Here is a 23,778-nt window from a genome sequence, read left to right as displayed (position 1 = left end):
AATATCAACTGGGATTGTCTTCGTGCTAACGGCTTAAAGGAGGCAGAATTCTTCAGTTCATACAGGAGATCTTTTTGAGCCAGCAGGTAGAAAGTCCAACAAATGATGGAGCCGCGCTCGACCTAATCCTAGGCAGTGAAGCCGGACAAGTGGGAGGAGTGTCAGTGGGGGAGCATTTCGGGGATAGTGGCCATAACTCTGTAATATTCAAGGTAGTTATGGAAAAGGACAAAGAAGGACCAAAAATAAATGTACTCAATTTGGGGAAGACTGATTTCAATATGATAAAACAGGATCTGGCCAAAGTGGACTGCGAGAAGCTACTTACAGGAAAGTCTGCATCAGGCTCGTGGGAATCATTCAAAAAGGAAATAATGAGAGTTCAGGGCCAACATGTTCCCATAAAGGTGAAGCGTAGGACGAACAAATCCAGGGAACCCTGGATGTCAAGGGATATAGAGGATTGGATAAGGGGAAAAAAGAGAGGCTTAGGGCAGAAAACAGCAGAGGCCCAGAGGAGTATAGAAAATGTCGGGGAGTGGGGGCGGGGGGTTGGTAGGTGGTACTTAAAAAAAATATAAGAATAATAAGCAGAGTGAGGAGGTGAGTTGAAAAAAAAATGGTGTCTAACAAACTTGATTGAATTTTTTGAGGAGGTGACTAGATGTGTAGATGAGGGTAAGGCAGTTGATGTTGTCTACATGGACTTCAGTAAGACTTTAGATAAGGTCCCACCTGGGAGATTGGTTAAGAAGGTAAGAGCCCATGGGATCCAGGGCAATTTGGCAAATTGAATTCAGAATTGGCTTCGTGGCAGGAAGCAGAGGGTGATGGTCGAGTGTTGTTTTTGTGAGTTGAAGTTTGTGACCAGTGGTGTACCACAGTGATCGGTGCTGGGACCATTGCTGTTTGTAGTGGACATGAATGATTTAGACGTGAATGTAGTAGATATGATCAGTAAGTTCACAGATGACATGAAAATTGGTGTCAGAAATAGTGAGGAGGAAAGCCTTAGATTACAGGATGATATAGATGGGCTGGTAAGATGGGTGGAGCAGTGGCAAATGGAATTTAATCCAGAGAAGTGCGAAAATGTGAGGTGATGCATTTTGGGAGGCCTAACAAGGCAAGGGAATATACAATGAATGGCCAGATCCGAAGATGTACAGACGGTCTGAGGGACCTTGGTGTACTTGTCCAAAGATCACTGAAGGCAGCAGCACGGGTAGATAACGTGGTTAGGAAGGCATATGGGATACTTGTCTTTATTAGCCGAGGCATAGAATATAAGAGCAGGGAGGTTATGAGGGAGCTGAATGAAATGACAGTTAGGCCACAGCTGGAGTACTGTGTACAGTTCTGGTCAACACACCAAAGGAAGGATGTGATTGCAATGGAAAGGGTGCCGAGGAGATTCACCAGGATGTTTCCTGGGCTGTGGCATTTCAGTTATGAAGAGAGAATGGATAGGCTAGGGTTGTTTTCCTTGGAGCAGAGAAGGCTGAGGGGGGGAACTGATTGAGGTATACAAAATTACATGGGACATTGATAGTATAGGTAGGAAGAAAACGTTTCCCTCAGCGGAGGGATCAACAACCAGGGGAGATAGATTTAAGTAATGGTTTAGAGGGGACTTGAAGAGAAAATATTTCACGCAGAGTGTGGTTGGAATCTGGAACACACTACCTGAAGGGCTGGTAGAGGCAGGAACCCTCATAGCATTTGAGAAGGATTTAGATGAACACTTGAAACGCCATAGCATACAAGACTATGGGCCAAGTGCTGGAAAATGTGATTCGAATAGATTCATGCTTGATGGGAGGCAGAGACACAATGGGCCAAAGGGCCTGTTTCTGTGCTGTATAACTCTATGACAAATGTAAAGGAAAGCCAACATTCAGATAGCAGAAATTCACAGATCCAAAGCAAATCCACCATCCAGTTCAGCAGAAAGTGACAGGACAGAAAAAACACACTCACATACCAGAAATTGGCATACAGAATAAAATTCACACGCCCGTATCAGAAACGAACTTGCACAGATGTAAATCCACAATCATATAGCAGAGAATGAGATGTACGACTAAACCCAGCTTCTGACACTTGAGGCTAACGTGCACAGAGTGAAAACAATGCTCATGTCTCGTACCAGAAATGGCCAGATGTAGATCACAACCCACACTCACATATCAGAACGGGCAGGTACCTTGTAAAATATCTCTTAATGAACCACTGACAGGGATGTGATACAGACCACATTCATTCATCAGAAACGTACAGATACAGATAATAAACAGTACTTACATACAACAGATTGAAAGAAACAGGTTAAATCCTATCCTTATATGTAGACATCTGATGGATACAGAACACAGGTGAGGCCTCCAAACCAGAGACTGACATGTCGAGTGAAAACAACGCTGGCATGTCATCAATTAACATGTGCAGTGTAAAGCTACACAAAAATGTCACTTACTAACAGATACAGAGACAAAATCAAACAACCTTTCATACCAGAAACTGACAGGTGCAGATTAAAATCCAAATTCACAATTCAGAAATTGACAGATAAAGAGAAACGCCCAGACTCCAAAATCAGATATTAACAGATACATAACAAAACCCACACTCACTCAGTAGAAGCTCATAGGTACAGAACAAAACTCATAATCACCCATTTAGAAACTGAATGTTACAGAGAAAAAAAAAACAGAATCACCGATTGAAGATTGAAATTATTGAATGAAATCAGTTTGACAGACGTAGAGTAAAAGCCACAGGTAAATATCACATACTGAGAGGCATAGAATGAATCCCACACTCACGTGTCCTGCAGGGAAGGACAAACATTTCACGACTCAGAATGTCCATGCATTTCCTCCTGCCATATTCCATCTCTGTGACCAAATAGATTCTTTTGTTAACACCTCAAAACGTCATCCCTGCCAGTGTTATCATATTATATTTGATCAATTCTTTCCGTTCCACAACCCTCCATATGTTTTCAGACCTATCTTTCCTGAATATTTGTCGCCAGTAATAATAAGTTCCCTTGCCTCACCGAGTTCAGCCAGAATTATGTAATTGCCACTATATAAATCTTTCATAATAAAAACAAGAAATTCTGTATATACTCAGCTGGTTTGGCAGCATCTGTGGAGAGAGAAGCAGAGTTAACGTTTCAGGTCAGTGACCCTACTTCAGAACTGGTAAATATTAGAAATGTGAAAGGTTTTAAGGAAGTAAAGCGGGGGTGGGGCAAGAGATAACAAAGGAGAAGGTGTAGAAAGGACAACATCACAGAATAGCTGACCAGAAGGTCATGGAGCAAAGGCAAACATTATGTTAATGGTGTGTTGAAAGACAAAGCATTCGTACAGATAGGGTGTTAATGGATGAAAATTGAATAGGCACAAGTACCAACATGAAAAAAAAAGTGGGAAAGCAAACTGTACCAACCAAGATGATATAAAATAAAATAACAAGAAAAATAAATATAAATAAGAAAGAATAACTAAAAATAAAAGTAAAATGGGGGGCCCGTCATGCTCTGAAATTATTGAACTCAATACTCAGTCTGGCAGGCTGTATTGTGCCTAATCAGTAAATGAGATGCTGTTCCTCGAGCTTGCGTTGATGTTCCCTGGAACACTACAGCAATCCCAGGACAGAGATATGAGCATGAGAGCAGGGGGGAGTGTTGAAATGACAAGCAACCGGAAGCTCGGGGTCATGCGTTCAGACTGAGCAGAAGTGTTGTGCAAAGCGGTCACCCAGTATGCGTTTGGTCTCCCCAATGTAGCGGAGACCACTTTGTGAGCAGCGAATACAGTATACTAAATTGAAAGAAGTACAAGTAAATCGCTGCTTCACTCGAAAGGAGTGCTTGGGGCCTGGGATTGTGAGTAGAGAGGAGGTAAAGGGGCTGGTATTACACCTCCTGTGATTGCAGCGGAAGGTGCCGTGGGAAGGGGACAAGGTGGTGGGGGTAATGGAGGAGTGGACGAGGGTGTCGCGGAGGGAACGATCCCTTCGGAATGCTGACAGGGGAAGGGAGGGGAAGATGTATTTGGTAGTGGCATCACGCTGGAGGTGGCAGAAATGGCGGAGGGTGATTCTTTGGATGTGGAGGCTGATGGGGTGGAAAGTGAGGACAAGGGTATCCTCGGTTGAGGAAACATATCAGAAGCGCTGACATATAAATCTTTCATGTGGTTACTTGTGACTGCAGCTGACCAACCTTATTTTGCACGCTACATGGATTTGAGGACTTGCACTTCAATGCTCGCATTTGCCCCACTCTGACCCCCACTATATTGGACGATTCGGTCCTGTTGATGGTCGGAAGTGCAGAGGGGCGCTACATCCTGATAAGGAAGGGAACTATAGAGAGTGAAAAAAGAGACGAGTTCGTAATAGCAAAATAGAAATGGTTGATGAGGAAGAGGGACTCAGAAAGTCACTGATGTAGATGGATAAGGGCCGGCAAAGGGGTTTGGACGATCTGACTGCTGCGACAGTTTGTGTCTGTGAGAAGCACAAAATGTGATTGGTTACTTTAGATACCCTATCAGATAGATATAGAACATCAGGCAGTGACATCATTGGAAACCAGCCAATCATGAACATGGTCATCTCCCATCCTTCATTAGCATCGGGTTCTGGGGATGTCTATAAAATGCGAGCTTGGAGCGGAATTTCGGTTATTCTGTGTCTGAAGTTGATCGTGATCATGGTTGACGAGAAGAAAACTGCAGCACCTTCCAAGAAGGGCGCCAAGAAAGGGCAGCAAGAAACGGAGAAAATCCAGCAAAGAAAGTTACTCCATCTACGTGTACAAAGTGATGAAGCAGGTTCACCCTGACACCGGCATCTCCTCCAAGGCCATGAGCATCATGAATTCGTTTGTGAATGATATTTTCGAGCGAATCGCGGGTGAGGCTTCCCGCCTGGCCCATTACAACAAACGCAGCACCATCAGCTCCCGGGAGATCCAGACCGCCGTGCGCCTGCTGCTGCCCGGGGAGCTGGCCAAACACGCCGTGTCGGAAGGTACAAAGGCGGTCACCAAGTACACCAGCTCCAAGTAAATATCCGCAATGTACTGAAACACACCCAAAAGACAAAAAGGCTCTTTTAAGAGCCACCCACAACTTCTCTGAAAAAGCTACAACATTGTCTGTATAGTATCGACTTATATTGATTTATATATCAAGTGTCCTTGCCTTTGTGATCTCTGTTTTACTCCCATAGATTCTGGTTAATGCAGTTTCACTGCCCGTGCGATCTTTCTGTCTCCAACTAATAATGTCCCGTAAATAAATTACTGACCACTGACCATTTGTGAGGTTTGTTCTCGGACCTGTTCATATTCGGCCCCTTTTCTGTATTTCGACAATAAAAGCTGATTTAACGCACATACATCAGTTCGCAGTCACTTATTTCCCGAGTTCAAGTTTGACCTCAAAAATTAATAATTACATTATCTAGAACCCCCGGGTGGTGTCGGAACCCTCCGTCTCACACGCTGACACCTGACACTGAAAATCTACACTCCGCTGTTGTCTCCCACGAATAACAAACAATCGTTCATCAGTGATGCGGTATTATTATGAAAATTGACATGAAATGTGCCCGGTTGGAGAATGTTGTGAAAGAGACTTTCTGCTCTCTGGTTTTAAAAAGGACAGAGAGTAAACCCGAATAGATGTCAGAATGTAAAAGACAATCTGGAACTTGTTACCAAATGTAGAATAACACAATATGAAAAAAGGTTTTATTTATTTAACCTTAAAAAAAGAACTATAAATGTGATATTCCATATTGAAGCCGCCCCAATATATTGGCGGGCTTTTCAAATTTGAAAAATCGGTTGCAGTCTGACAATTTGGCGCCGTTATTTTCCGCCCTCATCTCCTTGGCGTCTCCTGATTGGTGAATTCAGCAGCTCTCCGATTGGTTAAATGAAGAGCACAGAGCAGAGTGACCAATCAGCAGTGCCTGCCACTCCATTCCTCCAGAAGTTACAAGGAGGACGAATGTGGGCGGATCTCAACATTCTTCGTGAAAGTGTTTGTGAGATTGTGGCAATGTCTGGAAGAGGGAAGACCAGTGGTAAAGCTCGGTCCAAGGCCAAGTCCCGCTCCTCCCGAGCTGGACTGCAGTTCCCGGTGGGCCGTGTTCACAGGTTCCTTAAAAAGGGCAACTATGCTGAGCGGGTGGGTGCCGGAGCCCCGGTCTATCTGGCTGCTGTGCTCGAGTATCTGACAGCTGAAATCCTCGAGCTGGCCGGCAACGCGGCCCGGGACAACAAGAAGACCCGTATCATCCCCAGACATCTGCAGCTGGCCGTCCGCAACGACGAGGAGCTCAACAGGCTGCTGGGAGGGGTGACCATCGCACAAGGCGGTGTGCTGCCTAATATCCAGGCCGTGCTGCTGCCCAAGAAAACCAGCGCTCCGAGCACGAAGGGCAAGTGAAGCGGCCAGACCTGAATTTGACAACCCAAAGGCTCTTTTCAGAGCCACCCACTTCATCTGTGAAAGGGCTGGTTACTGTCTGAGAGACGGTAATGTTATACTGTTCGCGTTATTTTGTGTTGGTATGAATTGTACTGGAGTCAAGCATTTATCTGTTCATCAGATGGAATGCATTTTAATTTTCTCTTTCCATATTTGTAAGGCTTTTTTACAATTCTACCGTTTATATACCACTAAGGCGTGTCTTGAGTTCTAAAATGAGCTACTCTGATAAAATGACTTGCATACAATGGTGTCACTGCTCTCACACTGAGAACTGTAAGGTCCTGAAATTCCCAGCTGCAATATGGAGACAAAGGAATCTGGGTCACTCTGCTTCGAGAGTTATCAGTGGACAGTAAAGAGGGTGGTCAAATCCTTCTGAGACGTTTAAGTGCTGGAATCAACAAGAGATAACAGCTCTATCTTTTGCCAATTTGATGGCTCTTTGAAGAGCTCAGTTCCGGGCAGGGTCAGTTTTTTTTTTCAGGGCAGTTGTTTCAAAGAAGCTGTCGGCTGATTTTAAAAGAGATGTTGCATTTCGTGTTTTATTTCTGTACACTGTGGAGATTTACAAGGAACTGGGATAATTCGTCAGTGTTTTTGTCCCTGCCAAGGCGGCGTGCTTGGAGAACTCCCCGGGCAGCAGCAGACCCATTGCGGTCGATATGTGTGGACACAAATCACAAGATCCAAATGATTGTAGACTGATGCCATCTACTGGTTAAAAGTGAGTCATGCAAGAATATTCCCATTCCTTCAGAAATATCTGAAATTGGAGAGGAATAACATCGAGTGTGTTGGGGGCAGATTCAATCGAGACCCTGAAAACAGAATTGGATAATTATATCGAGAATAAAACAAAACTGCAGAGCAATGGAGAAAAGGCGGGTCGGTGGAGGAGGTCTTGCGGAGAGCCGGCCTTGACACGACGAATAACTAATTTAATAGAAACATAGAAAAATTGGAGCACGAGTAAATCATTCGGCCCTTCGAGCCTGCACCGCCAGTCAATATGATCATGGCTGATCATCCAAACTCAGTACCCTGTTCTCGCTTTGTCCGCGTATCCTTTGATCCCTTTAGACATAAGCGGCGATCGTTTTAGAACTAAAAGACACGCTTTCGTAGTCCATAGAGTCAGAGAGATACAGCACAGAAACAGGCCCTTCGGCCCACCCAGTCTGTGCCGACCATCAACCACATCAACCATACTATTCCAACGTTAATCCCATATTCCCTATCACATTTCCACCTTCCCTCAATTCTCCGACCACCTACCTGCACTGGGGGCAATTTACAATGGCCAATTTACCGATCAACCTGCAAGTCTTTGGCTGTGAGAGAAAACCGGAGCACAAGGCGGAAACCCACGCGGTCACAGGGAGAACTTGCAAACTCCACACAGGCAGTACCCAGAACTGAACCCGGGTCGAATTGTAAAAAAAAAGCCTTACACAAATGACCAGAGTAAATTAAAATGCATTTCATCTGATGAGCATCTAAATGCCCGAATCCAGTGCAACAAACTCTCTTATGAATTTATTTAATAATTTGGCCTCAACTCTTTTCTATGGTAGAGAATTCCACAGGTTCACCACTCCCTGGGTGAAGAAATCCCTCCTCATCTCAGTCCTAAATGTCTTACCCCTTATCTTTAGACTGTCACCCCTGGTCCTGGACTCCCCCGCCATCAGGAACATCCTTCCTACATCTCGTCTGTCCAGTCCTGTTAGAATTTTTTCGGTTTCTCGGAGATGAGGTAACCATTCCATGATCCTATCCTCCAATGGGAACATGAACGTGGTGTTAAGGTGCAGATTGAAATGGTTGAAATGACATTTGAGTTCCAATGAGCTCTGGTGTGTCTCCTGTATAAATGACGAGCTACATGTATGCCAGCGATGCTGGTATAGTGGTGAGTATATCTGCCTTCCAAACAATTGACCCAGATTAGATTCCCGGTCATCGCAATGCCCACTCGCGGTCAAATATATTTCTGCAACCTTGCCATAGAATGTGACAAATGAAAAGCCATGACTGAATTGAAGTCGACAAATATTCTCAACATCCATGTTCTTCTCCCTTAAAGTTGATGGTCAAGTGTGCTGTGGAATTTTGCAGCTTAAAAATGTCAATGCAAATTCAGAAAGAAAGCTTACAAAATATTGTCAACATCCAATCAGACTCACTTCCTTGATCAGCGTCGCCCTGCAGCAAGTTTGTTTCCTTCAAGTGCTTATCCAGTTTCTTATTGAAATCATTGATTCTCTCTCCTTCCACCACACTTGTGGACAGCGAGTTCCAGCAGGTAAAACAGAAAAAGTTCTTCCTCACATTCCCTTCCATCTCTTGCCGTAAACCATCAGTCTGTGTCTCCTAGTCCTTGTACCATCAGCTAATGGGAACAGGTTATCCTTGTCTAACTTATATACACCTCTAACAAACCTCCTCTCAATCTCCATTTCTCAAAGGAGAACAACCCCTTGCTTACAGAACACAATCCAGAGCCATCTATCCAAGCTTTTCAGGTGTAAAAGAATAGTTGTGCATTAAGTAGTATAGATAGGAGCATAAAACTAAGAGACTTTGATAGATCAACTGATTGTCTCTGCCCAATTCACTGGATTTTCTGTATCACCTGAACACTGCTATACTCTGTGTAAAGGTTAGAGCATTTCCATGGCTTACATTTATGCAAGAACTGCTATGTCAAGGCTGGATGGCAAAGCAGTGACTGTCATCATCACAGGAATATGTCAAAATGCCATGTTGAGAGATGTGTCTGTGTGGATGATGCACTGAGTCACGACATAAAGGAAAAGTCATGCAGCAGGAGGGGGCCACAATGTGGGGGTGATGGATCATGAGATATTTTGCCTTTGTGAATAATAAGGACAGCTACAATAATAGGACAACTTGTATGCTATGTACATCAATATATTACAGTCTGTTTGAGCTAATGCTTGTTTCATTATGAAATGACATTACAAGGCTATAGTCCGTCAAAACCTCTATGTAAGAACAATGGGAGAGATAGGTTGAAGACCACAGCATCCTTACAGGGGGAGAGAAGAGATAAATAGGACACTGTAGAATTGCAAACTCAAAATGGCTTCCATCAGCAAGAATGTGACCTTTAGTATCCTTGTTAAAATAGAAAGGAACAGGAAGTATCTGTAATGTGTGTAGATTGAACCATTAACTAACTCGGGTCAAACAATGATGTCAAGCTGGTCCAATTCAAAGCTAATATGGGAACATTCTTGCACCCAAAGAAGGGTAAAAGAAAGGGTGTTAAAGGACATTGTCGGCACTTACAGAGGGGTCCACGGAACATCGTTATCACACTTAGAAGGAGAAGATAGAGTACGGTCAAGAAAACAGCAAGGGAAGCAGAAAGAGAGAAGTCCACGCCCCAGCAAGCACAGAAGCAAGAACCGGTGCTGAGTGATGCTGCAAACCTATTGCTGTTGTTAAACATTCACTTTATCTATCTTAGTTAAGACTAATAAACTCTCAGACTTGATCACAGAACTTGAGTTTGTACCTTGTAGGTCTATTTTGGCCAATAATCACAGGACATTTTCTGTCGCCAGTTCCCCTCTCTATTCTATCTCCCTCCTCTCGCTCTCCTCCCTATGCACTTTATTATTATTGATGATGGTCATATTGACCTATTTATTCTCCTCCATCTCAGACAGTCCCCTGCGATTATGGATGACTTTTTACACTCCAGTTTGATGGGTTCTGAAATAGCTGATAAATCCAATGCATGATCTGCAGACTCTGCCACATGAGGGTTAGGTGGTGTTAGAAGGGTTCAGGTAAATGACCCGTTTGGAGGTATGGATGCTGCCTTCGAGCCTCGACTTCACATGTTACCGACAAATTTCCCTGAACTGTAAACTATCTTCCCAAATGAGAGATGATTTGAGGACATATCTAAAATGTTTCCACACTCAGACAGGGGTTCTCCTGCTATGACCAATTTCTGAGCAAAACAGCTGCTTCCGGATTCAGCATTTGCAGGTTCTTGGAGACACCTGTTCAGACTAAGTGATAGACTAATACTGATGGTCTGAACACACGTCAGTTGCTGTCTGTGAGTGAGGGGCACTGGAAAACTTTCCCTTGTACCATGTCACAGAAACAGTAAGGAAGGATGGAGTAGATGGGTCAATGTCTTTCTCCAGTACTGAATTGCAGTGGGGTGGATGTTTAAGCAGTCTCTAACTGTCTCTGTTGGGTGAGTAGGTAACAGAAAGGAGACCAGTTCCCCTCCCTGGGTACCTGTCACTGCTTCTATCCTGTGTGTGTAGGATTCACCCTGAGTCCCTCTATCCAGCTTTACCTGCTCTATCTGCAAAAGTGCTGAACCTTTCAGTTTTTGGTCTGCTCAAACCGAGTTCAAGGCCTGAGTAGTGAACAGAATGTCTCATTAATTCTTTGAATAATAACATGATTGAACAGCAGGTTATGATCGACTCGGCCAAAGATTGGAAATATTCCTGTCCATCAATATTACAACAGGGACTGCGAGGATCTCCTGGCTCAGAGTGTTTAAGGGATACAGACCGAGGCATCGGCAACTAACCCCTGAAAATCACAGCAAAGACTGTGTACATGAGGACATTTAACAACCGGGACCAGCTGCCAGTTTTATATGTTCCATGTTCCCCCACACTTCCCCTCCCTCCCTCCACCCTAACCCCATGTTTGACTTTTCAATGTAGACATTGGGAGAAGTTCCCATTGATGTTTATTTGCTGAATTATTGCAGAGATCTGCGCACGCGCGAGAAAGGCCTTTCGAATATGACGTCAAAACGCGGAGAAGAGCGCATGCGCACCCCATCCCCCAGCTCTGCCTCTGAGCGCCATTCACTGTGATTGTTTAAATCAGCTGCAAATGGAGACATTACAAGCCTGGGGTAAGTGAACAAACAGTATCTGCTCACAGCAGTACAACAGATTTGGGCCCGCGTCTGCCGATGTGCTCATAGATTAGCATTGATTACCGGGTCCATTCAGCGGGAGTGGGGGACAGTTTGTAATGTACATTGTGGAGCAGGAACTGGTCCTGGAACATGGAGTGAGCTGGGGGGGAAGGGAGAGGTCTTTCTCAGGCAGTGTCTGGACAGGGAGAGAGAGACAGAATATGATGTACTCACTATTGAAAATCATTGCTGATTTCTCTCTCCAAACAGTAATGAATGTTATAATAAAAAGCAAAATACTGCGGATGCTGGAAATCTGAAATAAAAACAAGAAATGTGGCGCAGGGGTTGGCACCGCAGCCTCACAGCTCCAGCGACCCGGGTTCAATTCTGAGTACTGTCTGTGTGGAGTTTGCAAGTTCTCCCTGTGTCTGCGTGGGTTTTCTCCGGGTGCTGCGGTTTCCTCCCACAAGCCAAAAGACTTGCAGGTTGGTCGGCAAATTGGCCATTATAAATTGCCCCTAGTATAGGTAGGTGGTAGGGAAATATTGGCACAGTTGGGGATGTGGTAGGAGTATGGGATTAGTGTAGTATAAATGGGTGGTTGATGGTCGGCACAGACTCGGTGGGCCGAAGGGCCTGTTTGAGTGCTGTATCTCCAAGCTAAACGAAACTAAACTCAGCAGGTCTGGCTGCATCTTTGGAGAGAGAAGCAGAGTTAACGCTTCAGGTCACTGACCCTTCTTCAGTAATGAATGTTCCTGCTTCAGATCCAGTATCTCACTATTTATTGTTATTGGATAGTGAATAGCAGAAAAAAAATGTCTGAACAATCAAGATGCGGCAGATTTGAAGGGACCAGGTGAGAAGATTAAAGACACTTTTTTAAACAGTGCTTACTTGTTGTCCGTTGAACAATGGGACATGGAAATAGAAATCTGGCTTACGCAAATGTCACTACTCGATCGGGTATTCCAATTCATGGAGCAGTGCGGGGCTTGGGTTGTTTCTGAATGTCACAAAATTGTTACAAAACCGCTCCAAATACCTGGTAAGCAGAAGCAGAGTTCTGCAGTACTGCAGTGGACTCAGACACTGACACTACTTGTGTTGTTAACTTTTCTTTTTTGATTGTTAAGAATGTTTATTGTTGTTTATTCTCACTCAGCTGTTATTCAAGTATAAGTGTTGCCTTTCTTTTCCTGCAGGCAAACACTTGAAGGAACCAGAATGAAAGTCGTGATTCCTCGACAGAAGGAAACGTGCATCCAGCTTGTTCCAATACACAGTAGGTACAGTATCAGTCACAAAGCACACTGACATGGTCAGGTCATCATTTCCACTGTAACAAACAAAATAAGTAGTCAGACCCACACTGATTCCAAGGTCGAGAGACGCACTATCAATCCAATAGTCAAATAGAGCTGTAGAGATAGGAGTTGTTTCTATTTCACTCCAACTGACTGGTAGATACATGATTCACAGTTCAAAAACATACACATTATCAGATTTGAATACACTGTGTCACCTTGGCTACAATTCAAATATCAAATCTTAAACAGAACAGACAAAATGTATCTGATTGAAAGCTACAGAATGAATCCCAATAACACACCCCACAATATAAACTGAGCTACAAATTACACACCAGTGTAAACATGTTACGAAGGGTCAGACAACAACATACACGATTAATTCATTCTCTACAAACCGATGGAATTTGACATTACATAGTTAGTTAGTTAGAGATACAGCACTGAAACAGGCCCTTCGGCCCACCGAGTCTGTGCCAACCATCAACCACCCATTTTATACTAATCCTACATTACTACCACATCCCCACCTGTCCCTATATTTCCCTACCACTTACCTATACTAGGGGCAATTTATAAAGGCCAATTAACCTGGCAACAAGCAAGTCTTTGGCATGTGGGAGGAAACCGGAGCACCCGGAGGAAACCCACACAGACACAGGGAGAACTTGCAAACTCCACACAGGCAGTACCTAGAATTGAACCCGGGTCGCTGGAGCTGTGAGGCTGCGGTGCTAACCACTGCGCCACTGTGCCGCCCCAAATCAGGTCATGCTCTAAACATATATGGTCATGCTCTAAATGTGAAAGATCGTCATTCACAATTGCTTTTGCAGAGCTACAAATTGGATACCAAGCTGCAACTCACAAACAAGAATTGCATAAAACCTACAGCAATAAAATATTGTTAATCCTTATTTTAAATTAAACACAAGTAAACACATATTGATACATTAATGAGTTAAACAAAGCATTGACAACACAATGCCTGAGATACACATTAAGTCCTGAATACAGCAGGATCTCAACTCACATACAGCACAAAGACACATCGATGCAGAGTGAATCCTGTACTCAACCAGGGTGCCAGAGCTTCACAGATCAAGAATGAATCAAATATACAGACACAGTATCAGTAACTTACATATATTGAATGTGTCTATCCTGTGTGCACAGTAGAGATACTGGCAGATACAGAATGTCTCCCACACTTGGATACTCGCTCTCTGTCACTCCAACTGCCTTTCGCTCTCTGTCTCTCCTTCTCTCTCTGACTCTGCCTCTCTCTGTCTCTCTCTCTCTCTATCCCTCCATCTGTCTTTCCCATCCTGACACTCCCTCTCTCTCCTTCCATCCATCTCTGCCACTCTCTCTGTCTCTCTTTCTGTCCCTCCATTTGTCTTTCCCTCTCTGTCTCTCTCCTTCGATCTCTGTCTCTCTCTCTATCCCTCCGTCTGTCTTTCCCTCCCTGTCTCTCCCTCTCTCTCCTTCTATCTCTCTTTCTCTCCAACTGTCTTGTCCTCCCTGACACTCCCTCTCTCTCCTTCTCTCTCTGTCTCTCTCTCTCTGTCTCTCTCTCTCTGTCTCTCCAACTTCCTTTCCCTCTCTGTCTCTCCCACTCTCTCCTTTTCTCTCACTCTCTGCCTCTCTCTCTCTCTATCCATCCATCCATCTGTCCTTCCCTCCCTGTCACTCCATCTCTCTCCTTTTCTCTCTGTCTCTCACTTTGTCCCTCCTTCTGTTTTTCCCTCTCTGTCTCTCGCTCTCTCTCCTTCCACCTCTGCCTCACTCTCTCTCCATCTGTCTCTCCCTCTCTGTCACTACCTCTCTGTCCTTCTCTCTCTGCCTCTCTCTCTGTCTCTCTCTCTCTCTCTGTCCCTCCATCTGTCTTTCCCTCTCTGTCACTCCCTCTCTCTCCTTCTATCTCTGTCTCTCTCTCTCTCTCTCTCTCTCTATCCCTCCATCTGTCTTTCCCTCTCTGTCTCTTCCACTCTCTCCTTCTCTCTCTGTCTCTCTGTCTTTCCATCTGTCTTTCCCTCTCTGCCTCTCCCTCTCCTTCTATTTCTGTATCTCTCTCTATTCTTCTGTCCTTCCATCTGTCCTTCCCTCCCTGTCACTCCATCTCTCTCCTTTTATCTCTGTCTCCCTCTCTGTCTCACCATCTGTCTTTGCCTCCCTGTCACTCCCTCTCTGTCCTTCTGTCTCTGTCTCTCTCTCTGTCCCTCCATCTGTCTTTCCCTCCCTGTCACTCCCTCCCCCGCCTCTCTCTCTCCCTGTCTTTCCCTCTCTGTCTCTCCCTCTCTGTCCTTCTGTCTCTGTCCCTCCATCTGTCTTTCCCTCTCTCTCCTTTCTCTGAATCTCTCTCTCTGTCTTTCCATCTGTCTTTCCCACCTTGTCACTCCCTCTCTCTCCTTCCATCTCTGCTTCTCTCTCTGTCTGTCTCTCCAACTTCCTTGGCCTCTGTTTCTCTCCCACTCTCTCCTTCTCTCTCTGTCTCTGCCTCTCCCTCTGTCTCTCTGTCACTCCCTCTCCTTCTATCTCTCTCTCGCTCTATCCCTCCATCTGTCCTTCCCTCCCTGTCACTCCATCTCTCTCCTTTTATGTCTGTCTCTCTCTCTGTCCCTCCATCTGTCTTTCCCTCCCTGTCACTCACTCTCTCATAGAACATAGAACATAGAACATACAGCACAGAACAGGCCCTTCGGCCCACAATGTTGTGCCGATCCTTTGTCCTCTGTCAAGGACAATTTAATCTATACCCCATCATTCTCCTTTATCCATATACCTATCCAAAAGCCTTTTGAAAGTCCCTAAAGTTTCTGACTCAACAACTTCCCCGGGCAAGGCATTCCATGCCTCGACCACTCTCTGGGTAAAGAACCTTCCCCTGACATCCCCCTTATATCTCCCACCCTTCACCTTAAATTTATGACCCCTTGTAACGCTTTGCTCCACCCGGGGAAAAAGTTTCTGACTGTCTACCCTATCTATTCCCCTGATCATCTTATAAACCTCTATCATGTCACCCCTCATCCTTCTCCTTTCTAATGAGAAGAGGCCTAGAATGTTCAGCCTTTCCTCGTAAGACTTATTCTCCATTCCAGGCAACATCCTGGTAAATCTCCTCTGCACCCTCTCCAAGGCTTCCACATCCTTCCTAAAATGAGGCGACCAGAACTGCACACAGTACTCCAAATGAGGCCTTACCAAGGTCCTGTACAGCTGCATCATCACCTCACGGCTCTTAAATTCAATCCCTCTGCTAATGAACGCTAACACCCCATATGCCTTCTTCACAGCCCTATCCACTTGAGTTGCAACTTTCAACGATCTATGCACATAGACCCCAAGGTCTCTCTGCTCCTCCACATGCCCAAGAACCCTACCGTTAACCCAGTATTTTGCATTCATGTTTGTCCTTCCAAAATGGACGACCTCACACTTTTCAGGGTTAAACTCCATCTGCCACTTTTCAGCCCAGCACTGCAACCTATCCAAGTCCCTTTGCAGACGACAATAGCCCTCCTCGGTATCCACAACTCCACCAACCTTTGTATCATCTGCAAATTTACTGACCCACCCTTCGACTTCCTCATCCAAGTCGTTAATAAAAATCACAAACAGGAGAGGACCCAGAACTGATCCCTGCGGCACGCCACTGGTAACTGGGCTCCAGGCTGAGTATTTACCATCTAAGACCACTCTCTGCCTTCTATCAGTTAGCCAATTCTTAATCCAACTGGCCACATTCCCCACTATCCCATGCCTCCTGACTTTCTCCATAAGTCTACCATGGGGGACCTTATCAAATGCCTTACTAAAATCCATGTACACCACATCCACTGGTTTACCCTCATCCACTTGCTTGGTCACCTGCTCAAAGAATTCAATCAGGCTTGTGAGGCAAGACCTACCCCTCACAAAACCGTGCTGACTGTCCCGAATCAAGCAGTGTCTTTCCAGATGCTCATAAATCCTATCCCTCAGCACCTTTTCCATCAACTTGCCTACCACCGAAGTAAGACTAACTGGCCTGTAATTCCCAGGGTTGTTCCTATTCCCTTTCTTGAACAGGGGCACAACATTTGCCACCCTCCAATCACCTGGTACCACCCCCGTCAGCAGAGAAGATGAAAAGATCATTGCCAGCGGCTCTGCAATTTCATCCCTTGCTTCCCATAACATCCTTGGATATACCCCGTCAGGCCCGGGAGACTTGTCTATCTTCAAGTTATTCAAAAACCCCAACACATCTTCCCTCCTAACGAGCACTTCCTCGAGCTTACCAGTCTGCTTCCCACCGTCCTCTTCAGTAATACACCCCTTCTCATTCGTAAATACCGAAGAGAAGTACTCATTCAAAACCTCACTTATCTCTTCCGGCTCAACACACAGTCTCCCGCTATTGTCCTTGACCGGACCTATGGTCCCCCTAGTCATCCTCATATTTCTGACATACGCGTAAAAGGCCTTGGGGTTTTCTTTTATCCTACCCGCCAAGCATTTTTCATGCCCTCTCTTAGCTCTCCTAATCCCTTTCTTCAGATCCTTCCTGGCCAACTTGTATCCCTCCAGAGCTATGCCTGTGCCCTTTTTCCTCAACTTTATATACGCATCCTTCTTCTTCCTAACAAGACTCTCAACCTCTCTTGTCAACCACGGTTCCCTCACATGACCATCCCTTCCCTGTCTGACAGGGACATGCTTATCAATGGCCCCTACTATCTGCTCCTTGAAAAAGTTCCACATTTCGACCGTGCCCTTCCCTGCCAGCATATGCTCCCAACTTATGCTCCTCAGTTCCTGCCTGACAGCATCATATCTACCCTTCCCCCAATTGTAAACCTTGCCCTGTTGCACATACCTATCCCTCTCCATTACCACAGTGAATGCTACAGAATTGTGATCACTATCTCCAAAGTGCTCGCCCACCAACAGCTCTATCACTTGCCCTGGTTCATTACCTAGTACCAAATCCAATATTGCCTCCCCTCTGGTCGGGCAGTCTACATACTGAGTCAGAAAAGCTTCCTGGACATACTGCACAAACACTACCCCATCCAAACTATTCGATCTAAAGAGTTGCCAATCAATATTTGGGAAGTTGAAATCCCCCATAATTACTACCCTGTGACTTCTGCTCCTTTCCAAAATCTGTTTCCCAATCTGCTCTTCCACCTCCCTGCTGCTATTGGGGGGCCTATAGAAAACTCCCATCAAGGTGACTGCTCCTTTCCTGTTCCTGACCTCAACCCACAGTGCCTCAGTCGGCAGATCCTCCTCGAAAATTCTTTCAGCAGTTGTTACACTATTTCTAACTAACAATGCCACCCCCCCACCTCTTTTACCACCATTCCTAATCTTATGAAAACATCTATAACCAGGTACCTCCAAAAACCATTCCTCCCCCTCACCTATCCACGTTTCAGTGATGGCCACAACATCGTAGTCCCAAGTGCCCATCCACGCCTTCAATTCACTCACCTTATTCCTGATGCTTCTTGCGTTGAAGTATACGCACTTTAACCCTTCTCCGTGCCCATCTGTCCTCTGTGACAGTGCTACCTTCCCCAATACCTCACTACACTCTTTGTCTTTCTGAGTGGACCCACTGGTCCCTGGATTACAAGTCCGGTTCCCATCCCCCTCCCAAACTAGTTTAAACCCTCCCGAACAGTACTAGCAAACCTCCCTCCCAGGATATTGGTGCCCCTCTGGTTCAGATGCAGCCCGTCCTGTTTGAACAGGTCCCATCTTCCCCAGAATGCAGTCCAATTATCCAAGAACTGGAAGCCCTCCCTCCTACACCATTCCTGCAGCCACGTGTTCAGCTGTGCTCTCTCCCTATTCCTAGCCTCACTATCACGTGGCGCCGGCAACAAACCAGAGATAACAACTCTGTCCGTCCGAGCTTTCAGCTTCCAGCCTAACTCCCTAAACTCACTTCTAACATCTGTGCCACCCTTCCTTCCTACGTCGTTGGTGCCAATGTGCACCACGACCTCTGGCTGCTCCCCCTCCCCTTTAAGGATCCTGAAGACGCGATCACAAACATCACGGACCCTGGCACCAGGGAGGCAACAAACCATCCGTGCGTCTCGCCTGCGCCCACAGAACCGCCTGTCCGTACTCCTCACCATCGAGTCCCCGATGACTAGTGCTCTCCCATTCTCCCTCCTTCCCTTCTGAGCCACAGCGCAGGACCCCGTGCCAGAGGCCCGGTCACTGCAGCCTGCCCCCGATAGGCCGTCCCCCCCAACAGTATCTAAAACTGTATACTTGTTGTTGAGGGGAACGACCACAGGAGATCCCTGCACTGACCTCTTCCCACCTCTAACTGTTACCCAGCTGCCTTTGATTTGTGGAGTAACGACCTCCGTGTAGCTTCTATCTATCAACCCCTCAGCTTCCCGAATGATCCTCAGTTCATCCAGCTCCAGCTCCAATTCCCTAACACGGTCTGATAGGAGCTGGAGACGGATGCACTTCCAGCAGGTGAAGTCGGCAGGGCCACCGGAGGTTTCCCTCACCTCGAACATTCTGCAGGAGGAGCAATACACTACACTGGCTGCCATTTCTTTTATTCAATTACCCCTTAGTTAATCTCTGCCTCTCTCTCTCTCTCTCCATCTGTCTTTCCCTCGCTGTCTCTCCCTCTCTGTCCTTCTGTCTCTGTCCCTCCATCTGTCTTTCCCTCTGTCTCTCCCTCTCTGTCCTTCTGTCTCTGTCTCTCTCTCAGTCCCTCCATCTGTCTTTCCCTCTCTGTCACTCCCTCTTTCTCCTTTCTCTGTCTCTCTTTCAGTTCCTCCATTTCTCTTTCCCTCTCTATCACTACCTTTCTCCTTCTCTCCGGCCCTCCATCTGTCTTTCCCTTCCTGACACTCCCTCTCTCTCCTTCCATCTCTGCTTCTCTCTCTCTCTATCTCTCCATCTGTCTTTCCCTCTCTGTCTCTCCCTCTCTCTCCTTCTATCTCTGTCTCTCTCTTTCTCTCTGTCCCTCCATCTGTTTTTCCCTCCCTGTCAAACCCTCTCTCTCCTTACATCTCTGTCTCTGCCTCTCTCTCTGTCTCTCTCTCTATCTCTCCATCTGTCTTTCCCTCTCTGTCTCTCCCTCTCTCTCCTTCTATCTCTGTCTCTCTCTTTCTCTCTGTCCCTCCATCTGTTTTTCCCTCCCTGTCAAACCCTCTCTCTCCTTACATCTCTGTCTCTGCCTCTCTCTCTGTCTCTCTCTCTGTCCCTCCATCTGTCTTTCCCTCCCTGCCACTCCATTTCTCTCCTTCTCTCTCTGTCTCTCACTTTGTCCCTCCATCTGTCTTTCCCTTCCTGACACTCCCTCTCTCTCTCTGTCATTCCATCTGTCCTTCTCTCCCTGTCACTCCATCTGTCTCCTTCTCTCTCTGTCTCTCCCGCTCTCTCCTTTTCTCTCTGTCTTTCTCTGTCCCTCCATCTGTCTTTCCCTCTCTGTCTCTGCTTCTCTCTCCTTCTGTCCCTGCTCCTACTCCCTGACACATGCTCTCTGTTCTTTTATCTCTGTCTCTCTCTCGATCCCTCTATCGCTCAATCTGTCCTTTCCTCCCTGTCACTCCATCTGTCTCCTTCTCTCTCTGTCTCTGCCTCTCTCTCTGTCTCTCTCTCTCTGTCCCTCCATTTGTCTTTCTCCTTCGATCATTGTCTCTGCCTCTCTCTCTGTCTCTCTCCCTGTCCCTCCATTTGTCTTTTCCTCTCTGTCACTCCCTCCCTCTCCTTCTCTCTCTGTCTCTCTCTCTATCCCTCTATCCCTCTATCCCTCTATCCCTCCATCCCTCCATCCCTCCATCCCTCCATCTGTCCTTCCCTCCCTGTCACTCCATCTCTCTCCTTCCATCTCTGCCTCTCTCTCTCTGTCTCTCCATCTGTCTTTCCCTCTCTGTCTCTCCCTCTCTGTCTCTCCCTCTCTCTCCTCCTTGCTCTGTCTCTCCATCTGTCTTTCCCTCCCTGGCACTCCCTCTCTCTCCTTCCATCTCTGCCTCTCTCTCTCTGTCCCTCCATCTGTCTTTCCCTCTCTCCTTCTATCTCTGTCTCTCTCTCTCTCTCCTTCTATCTCTGCCTCTGTCTCTTTCCCTCCATCTGTCTTTCTCTTTCTATCACTCACTCTCTCTCCTTCTGTCTCTGCCTCTCTCTCTCTCTCTCTCTCCATCTGTCTTTCCCTCCCTGACACTCCCTCTCTGTCCTTCTATCACTGTCTCTCTGTCTATCCCTCCGTCTGTCCTTCCCTCCGTCATTCCATCTGTCTCCTTCTCTCTCTATCTCTCACTCTGTCCCTCAATCTGTCTTTCCCTCCCTGACACTCCCTCTCTCCTTCTATCTCTGTATCTCTCTCTGTCCCTCCATCTGTCTTTCCCTGTCTGTTTCTCCCTTTCTCTCCTTCCATCTCTGCCTCTCTCTCTGTCCCTCCATCTGTCTTTCCCTCTCTGTCTCTCTCTCTCTCTATCCCTCCATTGTCTTTCCCTCCATCTGTCTTTCCCTCTCTGCCTCTCCCTCTCTCTCCTTCTATCCCTGTCTCTCTCTCTATCTCTCCATCTGTCCTCCCCCCCCACCCCGTCACTCCATTTCTCTCCTTCTCTCTCTCTCTGTCCCTCCATCTGTCTCCCTTCCTGACTCCCTCTCTCCTCTTCTATCTCTGTCTCTGCCATTCTCTCTGTCCCTCCATCTGTCTATCCCTGTCTGTCTCTCCGTCTTTCTCCTTCTATCTCTGTCTCTGTCACTTTCTCTCTCTATCCCTCCATCTGTCCTTCCCTTTTTGTCACTCCATCTCTCTCCTTCTCTCCCTCTCTCTCTGTCCCTCCATTGCTCTTTCTCCTTCTATCATTGTCTCTGCCTCTCTCTCTGTCTCTCTTTCTGTCCCTCCATTTGTCTTTCCCTCTCTGTCACTCCCTCCCTCTCCTTCTATCTCTGTCTCTCTCTCTCTCTATCGCTCTGTCCCTCCATCTGTCCTTCCCTCCCTGTCACTCCATCTCTCTCCTTCTCTGCCTCTCTCTCTGTCCCTCCATTGTTCTTTCTCCTTCTATCATTGTCTCTGCCTCTCTCTCTGTCCCTCTATCTGTCTTTCCCTCTTTGCCTCTCCCTCTCACTCCTTCTATCTCTGTCTCTCTCTCTCTGTCTCTCCATCTGTCTTTCCCTCCCTGACACTCCCTCTCTCCTTCTCTCTCTGTCTCTCTCTCTGTCCCTCCATTGGTCTCCCCTTTAGTGACTTGGTGCCAAATTGTTATTATTTTTATTCATTTGTTTGATGTGTGCATTACTGGCTCTGCCAGCATTTTATTGCCCATCACGAATTGCCGTTGAACCTTCTTGAACCGCTGCAGTCCATGTGGGGTAGATAGACCCACAGTGCTGTTAGGAAGTGAGGTCCAGGATTTTGACCTAGTGACAGTGAAGTGATGTAGTTCCAAGTCAGGATGGTGTGAGACTGGAAGGGAAACTTGCAGGTGGTGGTGTTCCCATACGTGTTTCCTGTTTGTTTGCTCTCTCTCCCCCTCCTTATTTCTCGAGCTCCCTGTCCTCCTGTCCCTCTGTGTTATGAGAACCGAAGAAGAGAAGGAAGTGGGTGCAGGAACAGAGAGACCTGGGGATGTATGTGCACAAATTGAAGGTGGCAGGGCTAGTTGAGAAAGTGGTTAAAAGGCATTTAGGATCCAGGCTTTGTAAATAGAGGCTGAGAGTGTAAAAGCAAGGAGGTTATGATGAAGCTTTATAAAACACTGCTTCATCCTCATCTAGTATTGTGTCCAATTCTGGACACCATACTTTAGGAAGGATGTGGGGGCTTGAGAGAATACATAAAAGATTCACGAGCAAGGTTCCAGGGATGAGGGACTTCAGTTACGTGGATTGATTGGAGAAGCTGGGGTTGTTCTCTGTGTCTTTCTCCGTCTTCCTCTCTCTCTCCCTCCCGCAATCTCTGACACTTGGAGAGAGATAGAGGGAGAGAGGGTTAGCTTTGAAGCCAGGAGAAAAAGACCAACAAATTCAGCAACCATTTCAGTAGGAGAAAAGCCAATAACAAGCACAAGCTGTTGGAGGGACAGGAAATCGTTTACGAAGGGACAGAGTATCTGATCACACCCGGGATGGTGTAATGAATGCCATCAAAGCCCATTTCAGCCTGCAATATGAAAAGGAGGGATAGAGAGCTGAGAGGGAATGAGTTAATTTTGACTGAGTTAATGAGGGGGCAATGGCGTCCTGTGGCTCCCACAATGCCGCGGGACTGGGAACGGCCCCTTTCTGCGGAACAGGCCACGCTGCACTCTGGGAAGATGCTCCGCACATGCGCATCTCCACAAGAGCGTTAACCGCCGCTTTTTTATATTCTGCCCTGGCTCAGATGTTCAACTTTCCTCCATTGAGATCGACAGCTGAAGCCGCTTCTCCTTTTCCTTTCAGCTGCTGTTTGCGGAAAAATGCGGCCGGCGGGTGACGTCACGCAAACATGGCGGCTGATGACACCTCCCTCCCACCATGGCGTTATTGAGGTCTCATTGACTGCCGCGCCACACGTGTCTGGAGGTCAGGGGGTCAAAAGCTGCCCCCCAGCCTCCGCGCAGCCGCGGTTTGGGCGACGTGGAACCCCACCCCCCCTGGGGTGGGGGAGGGGCGGGGGGTGTCAGCACCAGACTCTTAAAGGGACCCTGCACCACCAGAACTGTCCCAAACTCTTAAAGTGACCCATCATGAGCAGACAGAGCAAGACAGTTGGAGAGCAAGTTATAGAGAGGGAAATAGAAAAGAGAGAGTGATGGGGAGAGAGAGAGGAAGAACTGAGCTTGAAAGAATCATAGAGAGATGGAGAGACTGAGAGAAAATAGGTGAGAGGGAGAGAGTGAGAGAGCAAGAGATGGTGAGAAATGGAGGAGCAATTCAGCCCCTCAAACCTGCCCCGCCATTCAATACAACCATGGCTGATCTCATTTCGTCCTCAACTCCACTTTCCTGCCCGTTCTCCATAACCATTCAACCCATTATTAAT

General features: G+C 46.6%; 1 protein-coding gene across 1 annotated transcript; it reads left to right on the top strand.

Moving 5' to 3' along the window:
• The first annotated feature begins 281 nt into the window (after positions 1-281).
• Positions 282-5,292, top strand: LOC137356285 (histone H2B-like). The gene is made up of 2 exons (XM_068022157.1): positions 282-445; positions 4,748-5,292. Exons 1-2 carry the CDS (start codon positions 282-284, stop codon positions 5,088-5,090), a joined length of 507 nt encoding a protein of 168 aa, XP_067878258.1. The 3' UTR covers positions 5,091-5,292.
• The last annotated feature ends 18,486 nt before the right edge of the window (positions 5,293-23,778 follow it).

Source organism: Heterodontus francisci, chromosome 45 (assembly GCF_036365525.1).
Source record: "Heterodontus francisci isolate sHetFra1 chromosome 45, sHetFra1.hap1, whole genome shotgun sequence".
Classification (NCBI taxonomy): domain Eukaryota; kingdom Metazoa; phylum Chordata; class Chondrichthyes; order Heterodontiformes; family Heterodontidae; genus Heterodontus; species Heterodontus francisci.
This window is presented reverse-complemented; position numbering and strand designations above follow the sequence as displayed.

Bases quoted from the DNA above. Each gene is read 5' to 3' on its own strand.
- LOC137356285 (XM_068022157.1), top strand. From the start codon at position 282: ATGATAAAACAGGATCTGGCCAAAGTGGACTGCGAGAAGCTACTTACA. The intron at 446-4,747 runs GTCAAGGGATAT...GTTGACGAGAAG, and splicing joins AAATCCAGGGAACCCTGGAT to AAAACTGCAGCACCTTCCAA.